At 41.5% G+C, this 17,668-nt stretch overlaps 1 protein-coding gene across 10 annotated transcripts in view; it reads left to right on the forward strand.

Moving 5' to 3' along the window:
• The first annotated feature begins 3,252 nt into the window (after nucleotides 1–3,252).
• TBC1D31 (TBC1 domain family member 31) overlaps nucleotides 3,253–17,668 on the forward strand; it is a 65,895-nt gene continuing 51,479 nt past the window's right edge. For 6 of the 10 annotated variants that reach the window (XM_021688711.1, XM_044914296.1, XM_044914297.1 and 3 more), the window contains exons 1-4: nucleotides 3,253–3,329; nucleotides 6,975–7,121; nucleotides 11,016–11,131; nucleotides 14,699–14,877. In XM_021688711.1, the coding sequence (XP_021544386.1) occupies nucleotides 3,253–3,329; nucleotides 6,975–7,121; nucleotides 11,016–11,131; nucleotides 14,699–14,877 (519 nt within the window). Of the gene's footprint in view, nucleotides 3,330–6,974; nucleotides 7,122–11,015; nucleotides 11,132–14,698; nucleotides 14,878–17,668 lie in introns of those variants that run through there. The other 4 variants (XM_044914299.1, XM_044914302.1, XM_044914300.1 and 1 more) reach the window with 1 other exon arrangement.

The raw sequence follows: 17,668 nt of genomic DNA on the forward strand, positions 1-17,668 counted from the left end.
AGAACTGAAAACATATGTTTACACGAAGACTTGTACTGGAAACAATCCAAATCAAATGTTCATCAAAGGTGAATGGAGGGCGCCTGGGTGGCTCAGTTGGTTAAGCGACTGCCTTCGGCTCAGGTCATGATCCTGGAGTCCCGGGATCGAGTCCCGCATCGGGCTCCCTGCTCGGCAGGGAGTCTGCTTCTCCCTCTGACCCTCCTCCCTCTCATTCTCTCTCTCAAATAAATAAATAAAATCTTTAAAAAAAAAAGGTGAATGGATACATTAATTGTGGTATATCAATACCATGAAATACCACTCAACAATAAGAACATATGACCTGTTGATATACCCAACAATATAGTTGATTCTCAAAATAATTATGCTGAGTGAAAGTAGCCAGGCCAAAAGAAAAAAAAGAGTACATAGTTTAGGACCTATTTATATAAATTTCTAGAAAAAATTAACTGTGAGACAGAAAGCAGATTAGTGGTTGCCTGCAGGCAAGATGGGGTGCGGATAGAAAGAGAATGAATTACAAACAGGCAGGAGGAAACTTTCAGGGGTGATGGATATGTTCATGATCTTGATTATGATGATAGCTTCATAAGAGTATATTTATGTCAAATCATAAAATTATACAGTCTAAATACATGAAGTTTATTGAATATCAATTACACCTCAGTTAGGCTGAAAAAATATATTTATACGATGCATCAGTTATTGACTGAGTAATGATTCAGGAAGGAACTAGCAAATGGTCTACCAACTTGGGTTATAAACATTGGGAAATTATAATAAGGAGAAGGCTGACAGCCACTGGGGGCATGTCTCTTCAGTCGCCAGCCTGACCTTCAGATCTGGCCCAAATTCAATCCAAAGATAAGTGCAAAGTGGGCGCCCAGAAGATCTGTAATATGGAAACCTCTTTATCACATACCTGAAATTGAATAGGATGGTCACATGGGCTGTGACAGCCCATACAAGCCGACCTGCAGGCAGGTTAAACCAAAGTAGTTAAGGAAATCATTCAGCATGTTTGTCTCTGCTACTGATAAAAATGTTGCTTGGTTACCTGCGTGGGATAGAAATGTGAGAAATAACCCGTGTTTCAAGTTAAGCGCCCATAAGCCTAACACCCTAAGTTTCCTGACTAAAAATGCAAACATTCACATGCATAATTTATTATCATCTCAAATCCTATAAATAAAAATGAGGAATGTGATGCTCTCTTCTGCAACAGGTTATGAAAAGTTGTGTGGTCTCTCAGAGCCACCCCTCGGTAACAATACAAAAAGTTTTAAAGTCTGCCTTGAGGGGCGTCTGGGTGGCTCAGACGGTTAAGTGTCTGCCTTCAGCTTGGGTCATGATCCCAGGGTCCTGGGATCAAGTCCCGCATGGGGCTCCCTGCTCGGTGGGGAGCCTGCTTCTCCCTCTGCCTGCCGCTCACTCTGCTTGTGCTCTCTCTCTTAAATAAATAAAATCTTTAAAAAAAATAAAAAATAAAATCTGCATTGGTAAATTTTTGTGAGAGTTTTGTTTTTTTGGTAGAGTTTGAGCTTTTCAAACTGGCTTTTTTCATGACTTTATAATTTTGTAAAAACTCATTTTTCTGTTGTAGAAAAACTTTTTTCATGGCTTTATGATTTTGTAAAAACTCATTTTTCTGTTGTAGAAAAACATGGAGACTAAGAATGAAAAGACTAAAAATCTAATCCTGGCTCCCCTACTAACTCAATTCCTTGTCTGCAAAATGGGGATGAAAGAAGTACCTACCTGTAGTAAGTTGAACAGTGGCCCCCCCAAAATGTATATCCACGACCTAATCCCCAGAACATGTGAATGTTACCTTATTTAGAAAACAGTCTTTGCCGGTGTAATTAAGTTAAGAATCTTAACTTAAAAGAATAAGGAGATCATCCTGGATTACCCGGGAGGGCCCTAAGTCCAATGACAGGTGTTCTTATAAGAGAGATTTGAGACAGAGGTGGGAAAGAAAAGGCAATGTGAAGATGGAGGCAGAGAATGGAGGGTTGGAAGGGAATGATGTGGTCCCAAGTCAAGGAGGTCACCAGCTGGAAAAGGCAAGGAATGGAACCCTCCCTAGAGCCTCTGGAGGGAGCGGCTCTGCCAACATCTTGATTTCTGACTCTGGCCTCCAGAACTATGAGAGAATAACTCCTTTCTTCTTTCTTTCTTTCTTCTTCTTCTTCTTCTTCTTCTTCTTCTTCTTCTTCTTCTTCTTTCTTCTTCTTCTTCTTCTTCTTTCTTCTTCTTCTTCTCCTTCCCCTCCTCCTCCTCCTCCTTCTTCTTATTCACCAAGTTTGTGGTAATTTATTCCTGCAGCCTCAGGAAACGAATAAACTACCTCACAGAACACAAAAAATGAGAATAATAGTACTACCAACACTGTAGGTTTGCTATGAGAATTAAATGGATCAATATTCGTAAAGCACTTAGAAGAACGCTTGATACCTGGTAGGCACGAGAGAAGTGCTAAGTGAATTTTTACAAAAAGGAACTCTGATGTCAGCGCAACTGGTTGCTGATGACATTTTGCTTTTCTGGTCCACGACTGGTGGACTGGACACCATGATACTGGCGCCTCTTGTTAGATTACAGTTGAAAAAGGAATCACGATGGTGAAAAGGACAAGAAAAATGGACTCTACAGAGGTTCTTTTTAAGCCCGAATGCTCTATAAAAGGAACCCTTCAATTCTCGATGTATTTGGGTCCTTCTCTAATAGTTGTCTCTACAACCCTTAATCCCTAAAGCACTGTAGAAAGGAACGCAGGGACCGCAGGAGAAAACCACTTTTATTGCCTCGGTGGGGAGCCTAAAACCCCGCGAGGCCCCAAGAGTGCAGAATTCTCTGGCGGATTGCCGGCGCCCTGTGCCACCTGCAGAAAACTACGATTCCCAGAAGGCTTTGGGCCCCGGGATTGGGGGTGGATCTCTAAAAGGGGCGGAGTCTAAGAGAAGGTCGTTGGCCGGTTCCACTGCCCGGAGCTGTAGGGGTCGCCTGGGCGGAGTTGGGAGGAAAACCGCCTCCCTATTGGCTGTGAATAGAAAGGTCGGCGTCCAGGGCGCGGATGGTCGGGTCGCGGGGATCCCGGACGCCGGGGCGGGAGCTCAAATCTCCCGGGTCGGGAGCTTAAATTTCCCGGGCGGGAGCGCGGGGCCTGCCGGGAAGGCGCCGGGTCGGTTGTGCACCCGGCGGCGGCGGCGGCGGCGGCGGCGGCGGGTGTCGCGAGTGGGCTTCGCCATGCAGAGCACAGACCTGGGCAACAAGGAGAGCGGCAAGCTGTGGCACCGCAAGCCCTCCCCGGCCGCTCGGGACGGGTAAAGGCGGCGGGCTGCGGACGGGCCTGGAGGCCGGCGGGGGGCAGGTCTGCGTCCTTGCAGAGGCGTTGGAGGCACTGTTGGGGAGGGTTTCGGGAAGGGGTGCAGGGGGCCGGGTGGAGGTTCGGGCTCGGCCTCTGACCTGCCCCGGATCCCTGGCCCGGATGACCTCTTGAAAGGCAGGTAGCCTGAGTCCTGCTGTGCTCCGGACGCAGAGGTCGTCAGAGACCCCTTCCCGGTCGTGGGCCGGGGGTCGGCGAGGAGCGCGCGAGAATTTGTACCAGGGCTCTGCCTGCCTGAATTATCGTAGGAGCCCTGTAGCATTCCCGGCGCACAGCAGATGCTCAGCAAATATTTGTTAACGATTGCAGCTGGAAAAGAACTCAGGACGAACGATGCAGGGACAGGGGAACAGTGCACGTCTACCCCTTCCGAATGCTGCAACTTATCCATCTTAAATCATCGTTTATATTCAGACAAGCATGCATCCATCAACTGTTGGCTGAGCACCTACTCTGTGCCAAGCTTCTAAGCTCTGGGGGACAGCAGTGGAACAAAAACTCCCGGTTTTGTGGCGTTTGCACGTTAGCGTGTATGGCGGTGACGACAGGGGGTTACATCCTACAGTGCAAGGTGGCCCTTCTATAAGGCCAGCGCTGCTGCTGCTGCTGCTGCTGCTGGTTGCTTTTGTTTGTTTTTAAATAGACTTCTTTTTTTTTTAGGACAGCTTTAGGTTCACAGCCAAATTGAGAGCAAGGGACAGAGATTTTCCCATATACCCCCCTGCACTCACACATGCATAGCCTCCCCATTATCAGTATCCCCCATCAGAGACGTGTTTTTATTGCAGCTGATGAATCTGCATTGACACAGCATCATCACCCGAAGTCCGCAGTTGATGCTAGGATTCACTTTGGTGTTGTGTGTTCTGTGGGTTTGGGCAAATGTACAATGACATATATACACCATTATAGTATCATACAAAGTATTTTCACTGCCCTAAAAGTCTTCTGTGCTCTGCCTGTTTTTCCCTCCCTCCCCAGCTCTTCTTTTCATTCTGATCCCAGATACCTGACCTGTTTGAGTCTTAGCCACTCAAGACTTCAGTGGAAACCTTTGCCCCAAGTGGTGCCATCTTGCTTCCATTTGCTGCACGCAGACCGATCCTGTTGCTTTTAATTTCCTAAGATTTCATGGCCTTTGCTGCATCACTTGAATTCATGTTTCTGTTCCTGGTAATTTTTCTGTTGATCCTTTGGTTGCTTCTCAACAAATCAACAGACTTCAAGTGCCAGCTATGCTTGCTTGAACCACCCGGCTGGACGTTGTTAACAGCTTGTTTGGTTTCTGGTTGCCGTCAGCCCCTTAGCAATGCTGCTGTCCCATCAACTCTATTGAATAAAAAATTCTGTTTGGAGTAGGGATTCTTCAGTAGGGATTTTCATTTCCAAACTTGGAGTTTATGTAAATACTACCCCTACTTATGTTCTCGAAATGTTCTGAAAGTTATTGCCAACCCACAGTAATTCTGTTTCTTGCTGTTATAAAATATCCAGATATACATGCAAGATTCAAAAAAGGAAAGAAACGAGTTTTATGCAAATGTTATTTGCTCCCACTAAACCATGGCTTTTTTTCTGTTCATCAAAACCCATTGTTGTGGTGTCGAGAGGCAAGGGGCATAGACCGAGGAGTCAGATGGACTTTAGTTGAAGTAAATGTCCATTTACTAGTTCTGTGACCTTGGGCAAGTTAATCACTAAGACTGTAGGTGAAGATAATCATGCCTGCCAGACAGGGTTGTCTTAGGGCATTATAAAGACTTTAAAATAGTGTCTCATGCATCTTGGTGTTCGGTAAATATTTGATTTTTAAATTATGTTTAAGGACTGAGGAACTGTCAGACAGCCTGTGAGCAATTGAAAGGCAGTTGTTCTAGAATAAATGCTGATATGTGTGCATTATGTGAAATCAGAGGGGCAGGATGTTGCTATTATAGTGATTATTATTTAGATGGTAGGGTTATAATCAGTTTTATTTATTAGTGTTTTTCCATACTTTCCTTATTTGAACAATGATCATGAATAATTTTGTAATCCAAACACATAGTAAATGTTACAGAAACTAGAGCTGAGGGAAAAGTCCTTCACTCTGTCTGATTTTAACTGCCGGGGAACATTTTGATATTATTATTCATTTCAATATATTTATTCTCCCCCTCTCCCCTTTGGGGATGTCAAAGGAAAACCAGAGCTTGACAGTAGTTAAAGTGGTAAAAACAGATTTTATTCCTCTATTTCAATAGAGGAAAGGAGACCTCAGTATAACACTGGGCTCAGCTCTGGATACAGCCTGGGCAAGTGGGGATGTACCACCAAGGAGCAGGGTGGGAGGCAGTGGATGGAAAATCACTAAGAGGAAACATCTAGGATAAGGGAGTTCTGGGTAAACCAACCTAAAGAGATTGTTGCTGAAGACAGGCCAGGGTGATTAGATGTCAGCTGGGAGATGGTGAAGAATGAGAAACTGACCAGTTATCACGGATGATCAGGGGTTCTAATTAAACAGACTGAGCAGAGTTCATGCTAAAATTAGATTTTACAAGGAAGCGCACAAATGAAGTGCCTCTGAGAAGGTTCAGGAGCCAGACTAAAGAATCTTTGTCAGGGACTTGATAAACATAAGTATCGTAAGAATTTTGCTGTTTCACCCAATGAAAAGCCTTAAGTTTAAACTGAAGAAAATGTTTAATATACTTAATTCAGTGTAGTATTTTTTAATGAAGTGATAATGAGGAAGATAAGTGTTTCTAAGATTGGAGTTCAGAAACTCACAAAAAGTCAATTAAGATAAAAATGTTCATGATTTGAAAACTACTGTCGCAACAAAGAAGGGGATTATTCTGATCTTCGTGACCTGAATAGGCACATATAAATTATTTTAAGAAGTTAGTTATTCTGTGCTGCAAGTTTTCTAACAGGTTTCTTTTCAACAGATACATGGTACATGATCTTCTCAAAAAAATAGTAACTTTAGACCAGTAGAGCTGAAAATAGAGCTCATGTACACTTAATTCACTTTGGAACACTTTATATTACAAAATTTCATTAAGCTATCTTAAAATTAAGATATTGAATTGAAACTTTTCTTACATGTGGTGGCTTGTGATTTACATAAAACTACTTGTCACTTTCGCATGTGTTTATTGCTTCATGTAACAATTTGACTAAATCAAAAATACATTCTCTTTTATCTTGTTTTTATCTACCACTTAGTCACAGTTTATGAATCTGTTCATACGTGTGCTTGTTTCTTTAATATCTGTCTTCTCCACTGAACTGAAAGTTCGCTGAGGGCAGGGCCTGTGTCTGTCAGTTACTTTCAGACCCCAGCTTGCTCAGCGTGTGACACATAGTGAGTTTTGAAGTATTTGATGAATATATGCACAGTAGCCACTTTGATAATAACTTTCTCAACTGCTTTCAGAAATCACTGGGATTGCTTCTAGAAGAATAGCAGGAGAGGGAAGAACGGGTAGCAGAAAACTTCAAAATTAGTGAAGTACACTATAAAAGCCGTATTTTTCATAAGAAGTAATGCTTGACCTAGAATTAAATATATTGTTTGTTTGTTTGCTTCTGACAGGATTATAGTGAACATCATTCACAGCACTTCTGACTACCTTCCCAAAGTCTTGCGATTTTTGAATGTGGCTTTTGATAGCTCAGGTGATTGCTTAATTGCTGGGGACCATCAAGGAAATATCTATGTTTTTGACTTGTATGGAAACAGGTGAGCAGATACCTTTGATATATATCGTATTTAACAAGTCATTTACTGCCAATTTTAGTACCTCTTATTAATTATTCATTCAGCAAGATTCATCAAGTTCTTACTATATTTCAGGTACCTTGTGAAACACTCATAAATGCTGACGGAAGAAAGTGGGAAAGCATAGAAAATATGGTTAGATTTTTTTAGAGAATTCAAGTTCCAGTTTGCACAGTATCTCTAGTAGCTTGTTTTTCCTTAAATTTAAAAATTTACTCTTGCTCACTTATCAGTGTCTGATACTTCATTGGGTAATTTAGAAAGAGCATAATTTCCTTTGTATATTATTGTTTCAGTTTACACATCTAGCAGTTTTAAAGAATTGATCCTCACTCGTCTGCTTCCTCTTCCTTTGCTGAACAGTTTCGTACAGAAGCAGTTAGGTGGGATTGACGGAGGGAGTCATCCGTGCAGTGGGGGTAGGTGGGAGGGAGAACCATGTCCGCCTGGCAGTCAGGAGGTGTCTGTGTGGGGGATGGGGCAGTCATGGGAAACACCGGAGACTTTGATCAAGTGAGTAAATATGTTGAGGATAATGGGGGCCAGGTTTCTAACGATTGGAAAGGGGAGTTACAAATATGGAAAGGCAGAAAACGAGAACAAACCCTGGGGGACTGGATTGGAATTGGATATATCTGAGTGCACAGCCGGTTTTGAATATATAGACATAGAAATAAATAAAAGTATGTGAGTGAATGAATGCATTATAGGTACATATGTTTCCTAGTTTTGTCCACTTATAGGACCTGGGAGCAACAACACCCCAGTCGCAGTGAATACACCCAGTGCCCAGTTCTGTTCTAAATACCACGCTCTGCTGAGAGTAGTCAGGGATCCTTGCAGAAATGGCCAGTTTCAGGATGCAGCAAGGGAAAGTACAAGGTGAGCCTGGAACATTTTGTAGCCAGAAAGGAGGAATTATTTAAAGAAAGAGTGTCCAAAGGACATAAATGTCAGCTTAAAAGAGCTCCTTCTTGCCATATTGGAGACACTTGGAGTATCAAAATAAATAATGATAGTAAAGGGTCATACCCATTGAGTAAAATAGAAATCTATAACTTCATGCTGTAATCAAGAAACAATTTGACTAGGGGCGCCTGGGTGGCTCAGTTGTTAAGCGCCTGCCTTCGGCTCAGGTCATGATCCCAGGGTCCTGGGATCGAGCCCCGCATCGGGCTCCCTGCTCGGCGGGAAGCCTGCTTCTCCCTCTCCCACTCTCCCTGCTTGTGTTCCCTCTCTAGCTGTCTCTCTCTCTGTCAAATAAATAAATAAAATCTTTAAAAAAAAAAAAAAAAAAAGAAACAATTTGACTAGAAAGGATACTCGCATAGTCACAAAGCAGCTCCCCACAAAATACTTATTAATTATAGAGGGGGAAAGGTTAGTTTTGCAGTGAAGAAGTCGAGCAGACACACTACCTTATCAAATGATTACATGAGTAGTGGGACAAATCAGAATTTGTGTGCCACCTGACAGGGCGCAGTGGAAACAGGAGAGTATCACTTCTGTGGTATTCCTACCAGGACCATGGCACCTGAATCCGATCGGTGGGATCATCAGACAGGCAAAGCGAAATTAAGGGATTGTACAACCAGATGGCCCGTAATCTTCCCGAGGGTCAAGGTCATGAACGTTGTAGAAAAACCAGAAGAATTATTCCAGTCTGAGGAAGACCAGAGCCATGACAAGTAAAGGCATGAGTCTGGACTGATCCTTCTGCTGTCAAGGACATTCTTGGGCACAAGTGGCAAAACTGAATGGGGTCTGAGGATTAGGCGGTGGTAACATATAAATGTAATTTTCTGATTTTGATTGTTGTATTTTGATTATAGGGGAGAATTTTCTTGTTTGTAAGAATCATGATCTCGGTAACTTATTCTCAAAGAGTTCAGGAAAAGAAGAGGTCGTATATAATTAATTTCTCTGTGACCTATTAGATATCTGTTAGTCACGGTTTCTGCTCTTTACCAAAAAAGTAACAGTCACAGTTCTCCCACCCTTTTACTCTTGCCTCATGCACCCTGCCAGTTCTCAATCTTAAATCCACATGACTGTCTCATCTCTGTTTCCACTGCTAAAGAAAACAAAAATTGCTCTTGAGGGACTCCATTACCAAACAATGGACTTCAGCATTAATGATGCTTTCCCTTCATTTGCTCATCAATAGTTATTATTTTATCAATAGTTATTACTTCTCTCACTCTCCCCCAGCTTCCAGGGCTTCACCCGCTTCCTTATCTCCTTGGGTACGACCGTACTCTTGCTCGACTCCCTGGCCTCCTAAACTCATGAGCAAAGAGACACTTTCAAGCTTCCCTTCCTCTTCCCCAGAGCAGCCTCAGATACCTGGCCGTCCCTATGGTTGGCTTATTCGTGAAATAAGTGATCCTGCTTTCTTCCAGTGCTAATCTCGATCGTTTGTAGCCACCCCTGGGACTTGGCACCATGAGTGTTCCTCTCTTTTATTTTGTCCACTGTCCCTTTCTCTCTGTAAATATTCACAGCCGAGTGGAGGAGCAGGTGGCAGAGCTGAGACCTGAAATCAGGCCTGTCAGATTCTAATGCCCACCATGCTGGGGCCCCTTGGAAATTTTACTTGCCTAATCCACTCGTCTCTTTTCCTTTCTCATCTTACTAAATACTCGTCTTCACTTCCGCCCTGGAATTTTTTTCTTTTGCTTCAAGGTACAGCTCTTTCCTGACTTTTCTACTTTGCTGATCATTTTCCCCCGCTTGTTTTGCTGACTCTTCTGCCAGAGCCTTCCTGTTGTGCTGCTTGGGCATCTTCGTTGGCCTGCTCCCTTCCATGTTCTCATTCATAATCTCGTCAGCACCAAGCCTAAGGCTTCAGCTGCCGTGCAAATACTGTTAACCCAGATCTGTTTCTACCCCCTTCTGGATTTAGGCTGTCCAGTGCCATAGCCACTAGCTGCATCGAGCTCTGGAGCCCGTGAAAGCGGGCTAGTCCGAATTGAGATGTGTTGTTAGTGTAAAATACACACTGGGTTTGGGAGACTCAGTATGAAAAAAAGAATATAAAATATCTCAATAATTTTTTATTGATTAAATGTTGAAATGACAAATACGTGTTAAGTAAAATATGTTATTAAGATTAATTTTACCTTTTTCTTTTTACTTTTGCGACGTGGCTCCTAGAAAGTTTTAAATTACACCTGTGGCCTGCCCTATATTTCTTGGACAGCACAGCTCTAAGTGTTTTTGCGAAGGCCTTGAACTCAACATATTTAAAGCCAGACTTATTTCCTACCCCCAAACTGGTCCCTCTTTTGCCCAATCTTGAAAACTTGGTTTTTTAGTAAATTAAAACTCTGTGTGCCAAGTAGTCTGCTAAGCACTTAGCATATGTTATTTCATTCAGTCAGCGTATTAGTTCACTTAAGTACTTAATCATCTCTTTTTTTACCTTCATTTTGCACGTGAGGAATTCTTGATTCCTCCCTCTTCACTTCATGTTTGATGCATCACCAGCCCTTCTCCCACTTGACTCCTGACTCTTGTCGTGTTTGTCGTTTCCGTTGTAGACCCATAGCTCTGGTTGAGATGCTCTGTAGTAGCTTGCTTCATGATCTCTTCTTTCTGGGCATTTACCATTGCTGCCAGAATCTTCTTCCTGAAAGACATGGCTGGTGGTAATTCCACTAAGCTTAAAACCTGTTAAGTAAATTCCAAATTCGTGTACGTGGCAGACAGCACTCTTCATAATGTGTTTTTGGCCTACCAAAATGAGAGTTCGTTTTTCTGGGTTTCATTTTCTTCATATCTGAGGACTTCTCCAATGTAAGATTTATGATTATTGGAAGAATTTCTGATACTAATGCAGTAATCTCTTAATAGGTTTAATCTTGTTCAGCGAACAGCACAAGCTTGCACGGCTCTGGCCTTTAATCTCCGTAGGAAGTCTGAATTCCTTGTGGCATTAGCTGATTATTCTATTAAATGTTTTGATACAGGTAAGAAGTCCTCCTATTTATCTTTTGAATAAGAGTCAAATTTAGACTGAGGTACTGCAAGGAGTTTGCCAGTCTGTCTCACTGCAGACATCACCTGCAAGTTTAGGGGTCCCGGGACCATCCTCACATCAGATCAGCTGTTTACAAACTCAGGGTTCCCCACAACTACCATCAGGTTTGATAATTCACTAGAACGACTCCCAGAACTAAGGAAAGCACTCTGCTTACAATTATAGTTTTAATGCAGCAGAAGGTTACAAATTCAAACCAGCCAAAAGGAAGGATGAATGGGGTAGAATGTGGGAGGCTCCCAGAAGAGAAGCTGCCATTATCCTTGGGGACACATTACCCTCCCAGCATCAGTAAGTGGCTGTCCATGCTGAGTATTGCCAAACCAAAAATTCACCTAAGCTTTGAGGTCCAGGGCTTTTTATGGAGGCTCCATGACATAGATATGACTGGTTGGATTATTGCTTACTGGTTTGAACTCTAATTTCCAGCCCTCCTCCTCTCTCTGGAGGTTGGGCGAATATCATGTGACCCAAAGCCCCACTTTCCATTCACTCCCAGGATTGGTCTTTCCCATGTGGCCAGCCCCACTCTGAGGTTCTCGCCTTAGGTCAGCCAGCTGCTATTGCCTGAGGGGCCTGCCATGAATAACAGAGACACTGCGTCACTGGGGAGGCTAGGGGTTTAGAGATTGCCTCCCAGGAACCTGGACAAAGCCCCGGTTCCTTAGTACTTAGGTAGCAGAATAATAACCTTCTTAATATATCTTATGTATTGTATACCACATCGTATATTTTTAGAGAATTTAGAGTTCGGTAAACTGAAGCTCTTAAGAAAAAAGATATCTCAACTGTATTGTTTTTTCTTGTTATTATAGTAATTGATAGAATATGTAGAAAGATAATAATAACCAGGGCGCCTGGGTGGCTCAGTTGGTTAAGCGTCCGACTCTTGGTTTCACCTCAGGTCATGATCTCAGGATGCTCTCTCTCCCTCTCTCTCTCTCTAATAAATAAATAAAATCTTTTAAAAAAAGAAAGATAATAATAACCATAGTAATATTTGTGATAGCTAACACTTACATAGTGTTTACTCTTTGCCAGGTACTGTTCTGTGACTTTATACATATTAATTTTAATTGTCATAAAACCCACAGATATGGATGATATTATTTCCATTTCGCAGATGAGGAGACTGAGGCACAGAAGTAACTTGACCAAGGTCCCACGGCTTGTAAGCAGTGGAGCCAGGATTCCTAACCTGGAAGCCTAGCTCCAGGGGCCCTGCTCTTAATCACTACTATGCCCTCACTGCTTGTAAGAAGACAAACTAGTCATCCTTCAGTAAAGCCCAGATGCAGTCCATGTTTTTATAGTAGGGACCTATCTTTCCAGTCTGTTTTTTCTGCATATATCTCTTTTACGGTCTTTTTTTTTTTTTTTAAGATTTTATTTATTTTTTTGTTTGAGAGAGAAAATGAAATGCACGCACACAAACAGGGAGGGAGGGCAGAAGGAGAGAGAGAGGATCTCAAGCAGACTCCCTGCTGAGCGGGCAGCCTGATGATGCAGGGCTCCATCTCACGATGCTGAGATCATGACCTGAGCCCAAACAAAGAGTTAGAGGCTTAACCAGCTGAGGACCCAGGCGCCCCACCTCTTGTACATTCTAACAAACATGATCATCCTATCTAGATTGTTTTGTGGAATCATTTTCTTACCTCATTAAAAATGCATGCAGTATTTTAAAATCAGCATGTAATACTCTACTCTGTAGGTGTTGGCAGTACCATAATTATTAAACCTCTTACCTATCAGTGGACTTTAAACTGTCTCCAGTTTTTGGTTACAGACCCTACTGTCACAGAAATTCTGAAAAACTAAATGTTTATACTCATCTGTGATTGCTTCCCTTGGACTCCATCCATTCTCCTCTTCTCCCTTCCCAGGTCCATCTTCTTACAGTCTCTTCTGTCTGTTGAACCCCTTCCCCCACCAATGAAGCCCTTCCTTACAATGTTGTCGCCATCTCCCCGACCACCTCCCTCTTCACTGCTAAATCCCGACAGCTTCCAACAGCGGATTCTGATTCTTGCTCCCCCCCACTCCTACTCCTCTAAGGTCCTTAGTAACCTCTGATTGTTGAAACCCTCTTTGTACTTTTCATTCTACCTCTCAGTAGCATTTAGTACTTTGCATTAGGGCAGGACCTTAGTTTTCATACTCTTCTCTCTCTTGGTTCTCCTCCTACCTCTCTGACTGCTTCTTACTAGGCTCTCTCCTGGGTTATTTGAGTGGTCCCTAGACTTTTGGATTTTTCACTCAGTTAAAAAGAAAAAGTAGAGAACAACCCACATGGGTTGTCAGCTTTTAATTTTGCTAAATGACATTGGAAAAAACAGTAGAATTTCATTTCACGAAGTGAGTTTTTTTTAACATAAACTTAGAAGGATATAATACTCAATTAAAAGGTAGTACTTTAAATTTAGCTTTATGAAAACCTCATTTCATCATCCTTTTTTTTTCCTCATTTCACTGAAGACCAGTGAAAAGTTGATCATTAACTAATGCCAGACTTTAGACTGGTGTTTGGAAACTACTGCTCTCTCCCCAGGGGTTTCTCTCTCTTCCCTCTGTTTTCAGTTTTAACCTACTTTGTGTCTTAATGCTTCCCAGATTTACATCTTGCTTTCGGACTATTCTCCTCAGTTTCATCTTTCTGGAGGAAATTCTGATCATGAAAGTAAAGCTTGCCTACCATAGCAAATTTGGAAACACAGGGAAATGTAAAGAGAACATAAAAATCACTAATAATTCTATGACCCAGTGATAATTGTCGTGATGTTTTCGGTATTTACCAGCTGTTTTCTGTGTTGCTCTCTCACACATGCATGCACACACCTCAGGATCAGTTTTAAGAATCAAATTCATGATCACTTCTTCCCACACTGCTGGATCTGTTTCTCCTCATGTACTTCTTAAATCAGTTACTAATATCGCCATCTCGTTAGATAACTAAGCTAGAACCACTGAAGACTTACCTCATCCTTTATTTCAACACATTTATTTGATCACAAAGTCCTTTGAATTTCTCCCTCATAGCTCTTGAATTTGTTTCTTTCTCCATTGTCACATTTTTTGTTTAGACCTTCCTTATCTCCTCCCTGGATTATCACAGCAACAAATAAATCAGTTGTCTAATCTCTTCCTTCTTCCCAATGTATCCACCATGTACCTTCCAAGTGCCCGCTCTGAAATACACACCAGATATGATACTCTTCTACACAAAACTATGCCTCCCAAGAGAAAGCCCAGACTCCCTATTGTCACATTGAAAGCTGTTCTTAAGCCCTTTTTCATTTGGCTTCATCTCCTCACGTGTCGATGATATTCATGTTACTAATGAGTTCCATTGTGTGTTTTAGCAACTAGCCAACTAAGCTTTTACTTTTGTAGTGTAGTGTAATGAAGGTGTCTCATAAAAACCTAGCCATCGATCGAATCCATTCTGGGATGACATAGAGTGTTTTACCTGTGTAACTTTTACTCTTTACCACAGTTACCAAGGAGCTCGTTAGCTGGATGAGAGGCCATGAGTCATCAGTGTTTTCGATCTCTGTGCATGCCTCAGGGAGATATGCCATCACTACTTCTTCCGACACGGCCCAGCTATGGGACTTGGATACCTTTCAGAGGAAAAGAAAGCTGAATATTCTACAGTCTGTGGGTATCCAAAAGGTCAGTGGAGGTGGGGCACATCTTGGTCTGTTGTGCTTCTCAGACCAGTTTCTTGGTCAGCAGGATTTATAGATGATAGAAGAGTAGTGAATGATTCACTTTGTCCGACAGACTGTGTTCTCCTAACGCAGCCACACGCAAAGCCGAGTGGCCCACGGGATTGAAGATGTTGCCTGTGGCTACAGTTTATAACTTACTGAGTTTTTGTGTTAAAAAATTTCAAACATAAATTTGTAAGAATTTCAAAGTGAACCCATGTACACCATTAGATTCTACCATTAACATGTTCCTATATTATCCTTTACTGTACTTATGTCCCTATACTGTATTATGGATCTATCCATTTTCTGTCCATTTATTCTTTTTCTTTTTCATTTTAAGTGAATTGTGAGGTCAGTATACTTGCCCATAAATACTTAAGCCTGAATTTAATCGACTAGGGCTCAGTATTTGTTGATGTGAAATTTATATATAATGAAATGCACAAATCTTAAGTATTCATTTGTTAAGTTTTGTCAAATACATACACTTTTGTAACCTGTGCAGACCTATTACTATACCATCATCCCAGAAAGTTCTCTTCTGTCCCTTCCCAGGGAAGCACTGTCCTGATGTTTTTCTACCGTAGATTAGTTTTGTCCTAAAATTTCAAATAAATAGAGCTAGTCAGTAATGGTATGTGTAAAGCTTTTCTCCTTCCGTGTGATGGTTTTGAGATTCATCCATGTTTTTGGACATAGCAATAGTTCATTCCTTTTTATTGTTGATCAGTATTCCATTGTATACATATATCACTTTTTAAAAAATATACACTTCTATTGCTTTTTTTTTAAGCTTTTAAGGCTTAATTTTTTTTTTCCATTTGATTAGCCTAATACTATTTTTGGGATTGTCTGAGTCTCCCATGTGATTCATTCTATTGCTTTAGATTATATTATACGCGCAGTATTGCTTTTAATATCTTGGTCATTAACGTGAACAGCTAGCAGTGCATGTCAACCAGAAATTTATTTTGTAGTCTCTATGGAAATCTCAGAGTTCTTTAGATTGCCTTTAATAATTTAAAAAAGATAAAAGTTGTAGCCAGCTTATTCTTCAGGGGGTTAGGCCAGATATCTTAGTAGGTCTTTTCTTCTTTAATTGCTTCAGCACTAAATTGAATTCTAAATTCCAAAGAAGAGCACATTGGGAATTGAACCCACAATGGAAATAGAGTTATGAAACAGTGACACAAAAACCATCTGTTCTTTTTACCATGAAATTAAAATTACTAGATGCTGGATCGTTGCCAATTCTAACCTTGCTTGGTCATTTAGACATTTTAGTTTAAAAGATAGGACTCTAAATGTTAGCAATATGAGAATAAAAGTTAGGAAATATATGTATCATATGCAGTATGCATATAGGTATATTGTTCTAAAATAATAGAACATCATAGTCTCTACATTACCTGCAAACTTTTTCTCAAAGGACCAGATAGTAAATATTCTTGGTTTTGCAGACTAAGAGCAAAATTGAGGATATTATGTATATACTTATTTAACCATCTACAATAAAATAATTTTAAAGTGTAAAAACCATTCTTAGCTCCTGGGCTATACAAGGACTGAAGGGGCCAGATTGTTGCCATTCCTAGCTTATTCTATTGAAAATAGGAAGTAATTGTAAACTAATCTTATTCTTATCAAATTTTTGCTAAATCTATGTTTTTCTTCCAGTTTCTGATTCTGTATTTTAAAGAGAACTTTTGTGACTTTGTGTGTGTGTGTGTGATACATGGTGACAAATGATGCCGTGAGTCTCATTTTATGATGGCTCCTTTTAATCTACAGTAGTCTTCTGCTGGGGCACTGGGGTGGCTCAGTCGTTTAAGCGTCCGACTCTTGATTTTGGCCCAGGTCATGATCTCAGGGTGGTGAGATCAAGCCCTGCTTTGGGCCCTGCCCTCAGTGGCGAGTCTGCCTAAGATTCTCTGCCGCCCTGTCCCTCTGCCTCCCCCCTCGCCGCCCAAACACATGCCCTCTCTCTCTCTCTCAAATAAATAAAGCTTTAAAAATACAATAGCCTTCTACCATTTTTCCCATGACATTATTATTTATTCATTTATTTATCTTGAGAGCAATCAGGCCAGTTGTCCTGGAAAATGCCCCAAATTCTGAATTTGTCTTACTAATCATCATTATGTCATTTAACTTATTCTTTCATTTGTATTTCTAGTAAAGCCAGAAGTTAAGTCTAAAGTTTCCAGTAGATTCCCGTTCAGCACTGTCGACGAGCTCTTCGCCTGATGTGTAGGAGGCAGATGTAGCCTCACGTGTCTCAGGGTTGGCCTCAGGACGGAGTGTGATAGCTGATCCCTAGTACCTGCCCACTAGCACCTGCTGTGCTGTAGCAGGTGCTTAGAACCGGCTCAGCGGCAGCTACTGCTACTTCTGCTCTTGTCCGCTGTTCTTATCTGTTACCTGGTTCTACTGTGGGATTATCTCAGTGCACTTAGTTATCTTTTTAAAAAGCTGTAAGGTAACTGTTCTGTCTCTTTTGAACTACATGAAATAGATGAATAATACCTCATTAGCAATTCAGAAACCCAGAAGTTTTCAAATAACTCACTTGGTGGCAAAATCCGATCTTGCCTGAACTCATTTGGCAGCAAAACCTGAACTGAACTGACAGGAGGCTGAAATGTTAATATGTTTGAGTCATAGAGTGTTGTTCCGGGTCACCCAGGGGTTCTACATACTGTTACAGAATATACATCATATTACCTTTTTCAGATCGGAAGTAATTCTGA

This window comes from Neomonachus schauinslandi, chromosome 4 (genome assembly GCF_002201575.2).
Source record: "Neomonachus schauinslandi chromosome 4, ASM220157v2, whole genome shotgun sequence".
Taxonomy (NCBI): Eukaryota; Metazoa; Chordata; class Mammalia; order Carnivora; family Phocidae; genus Neomonachus; species Neomonachus schauinslandi.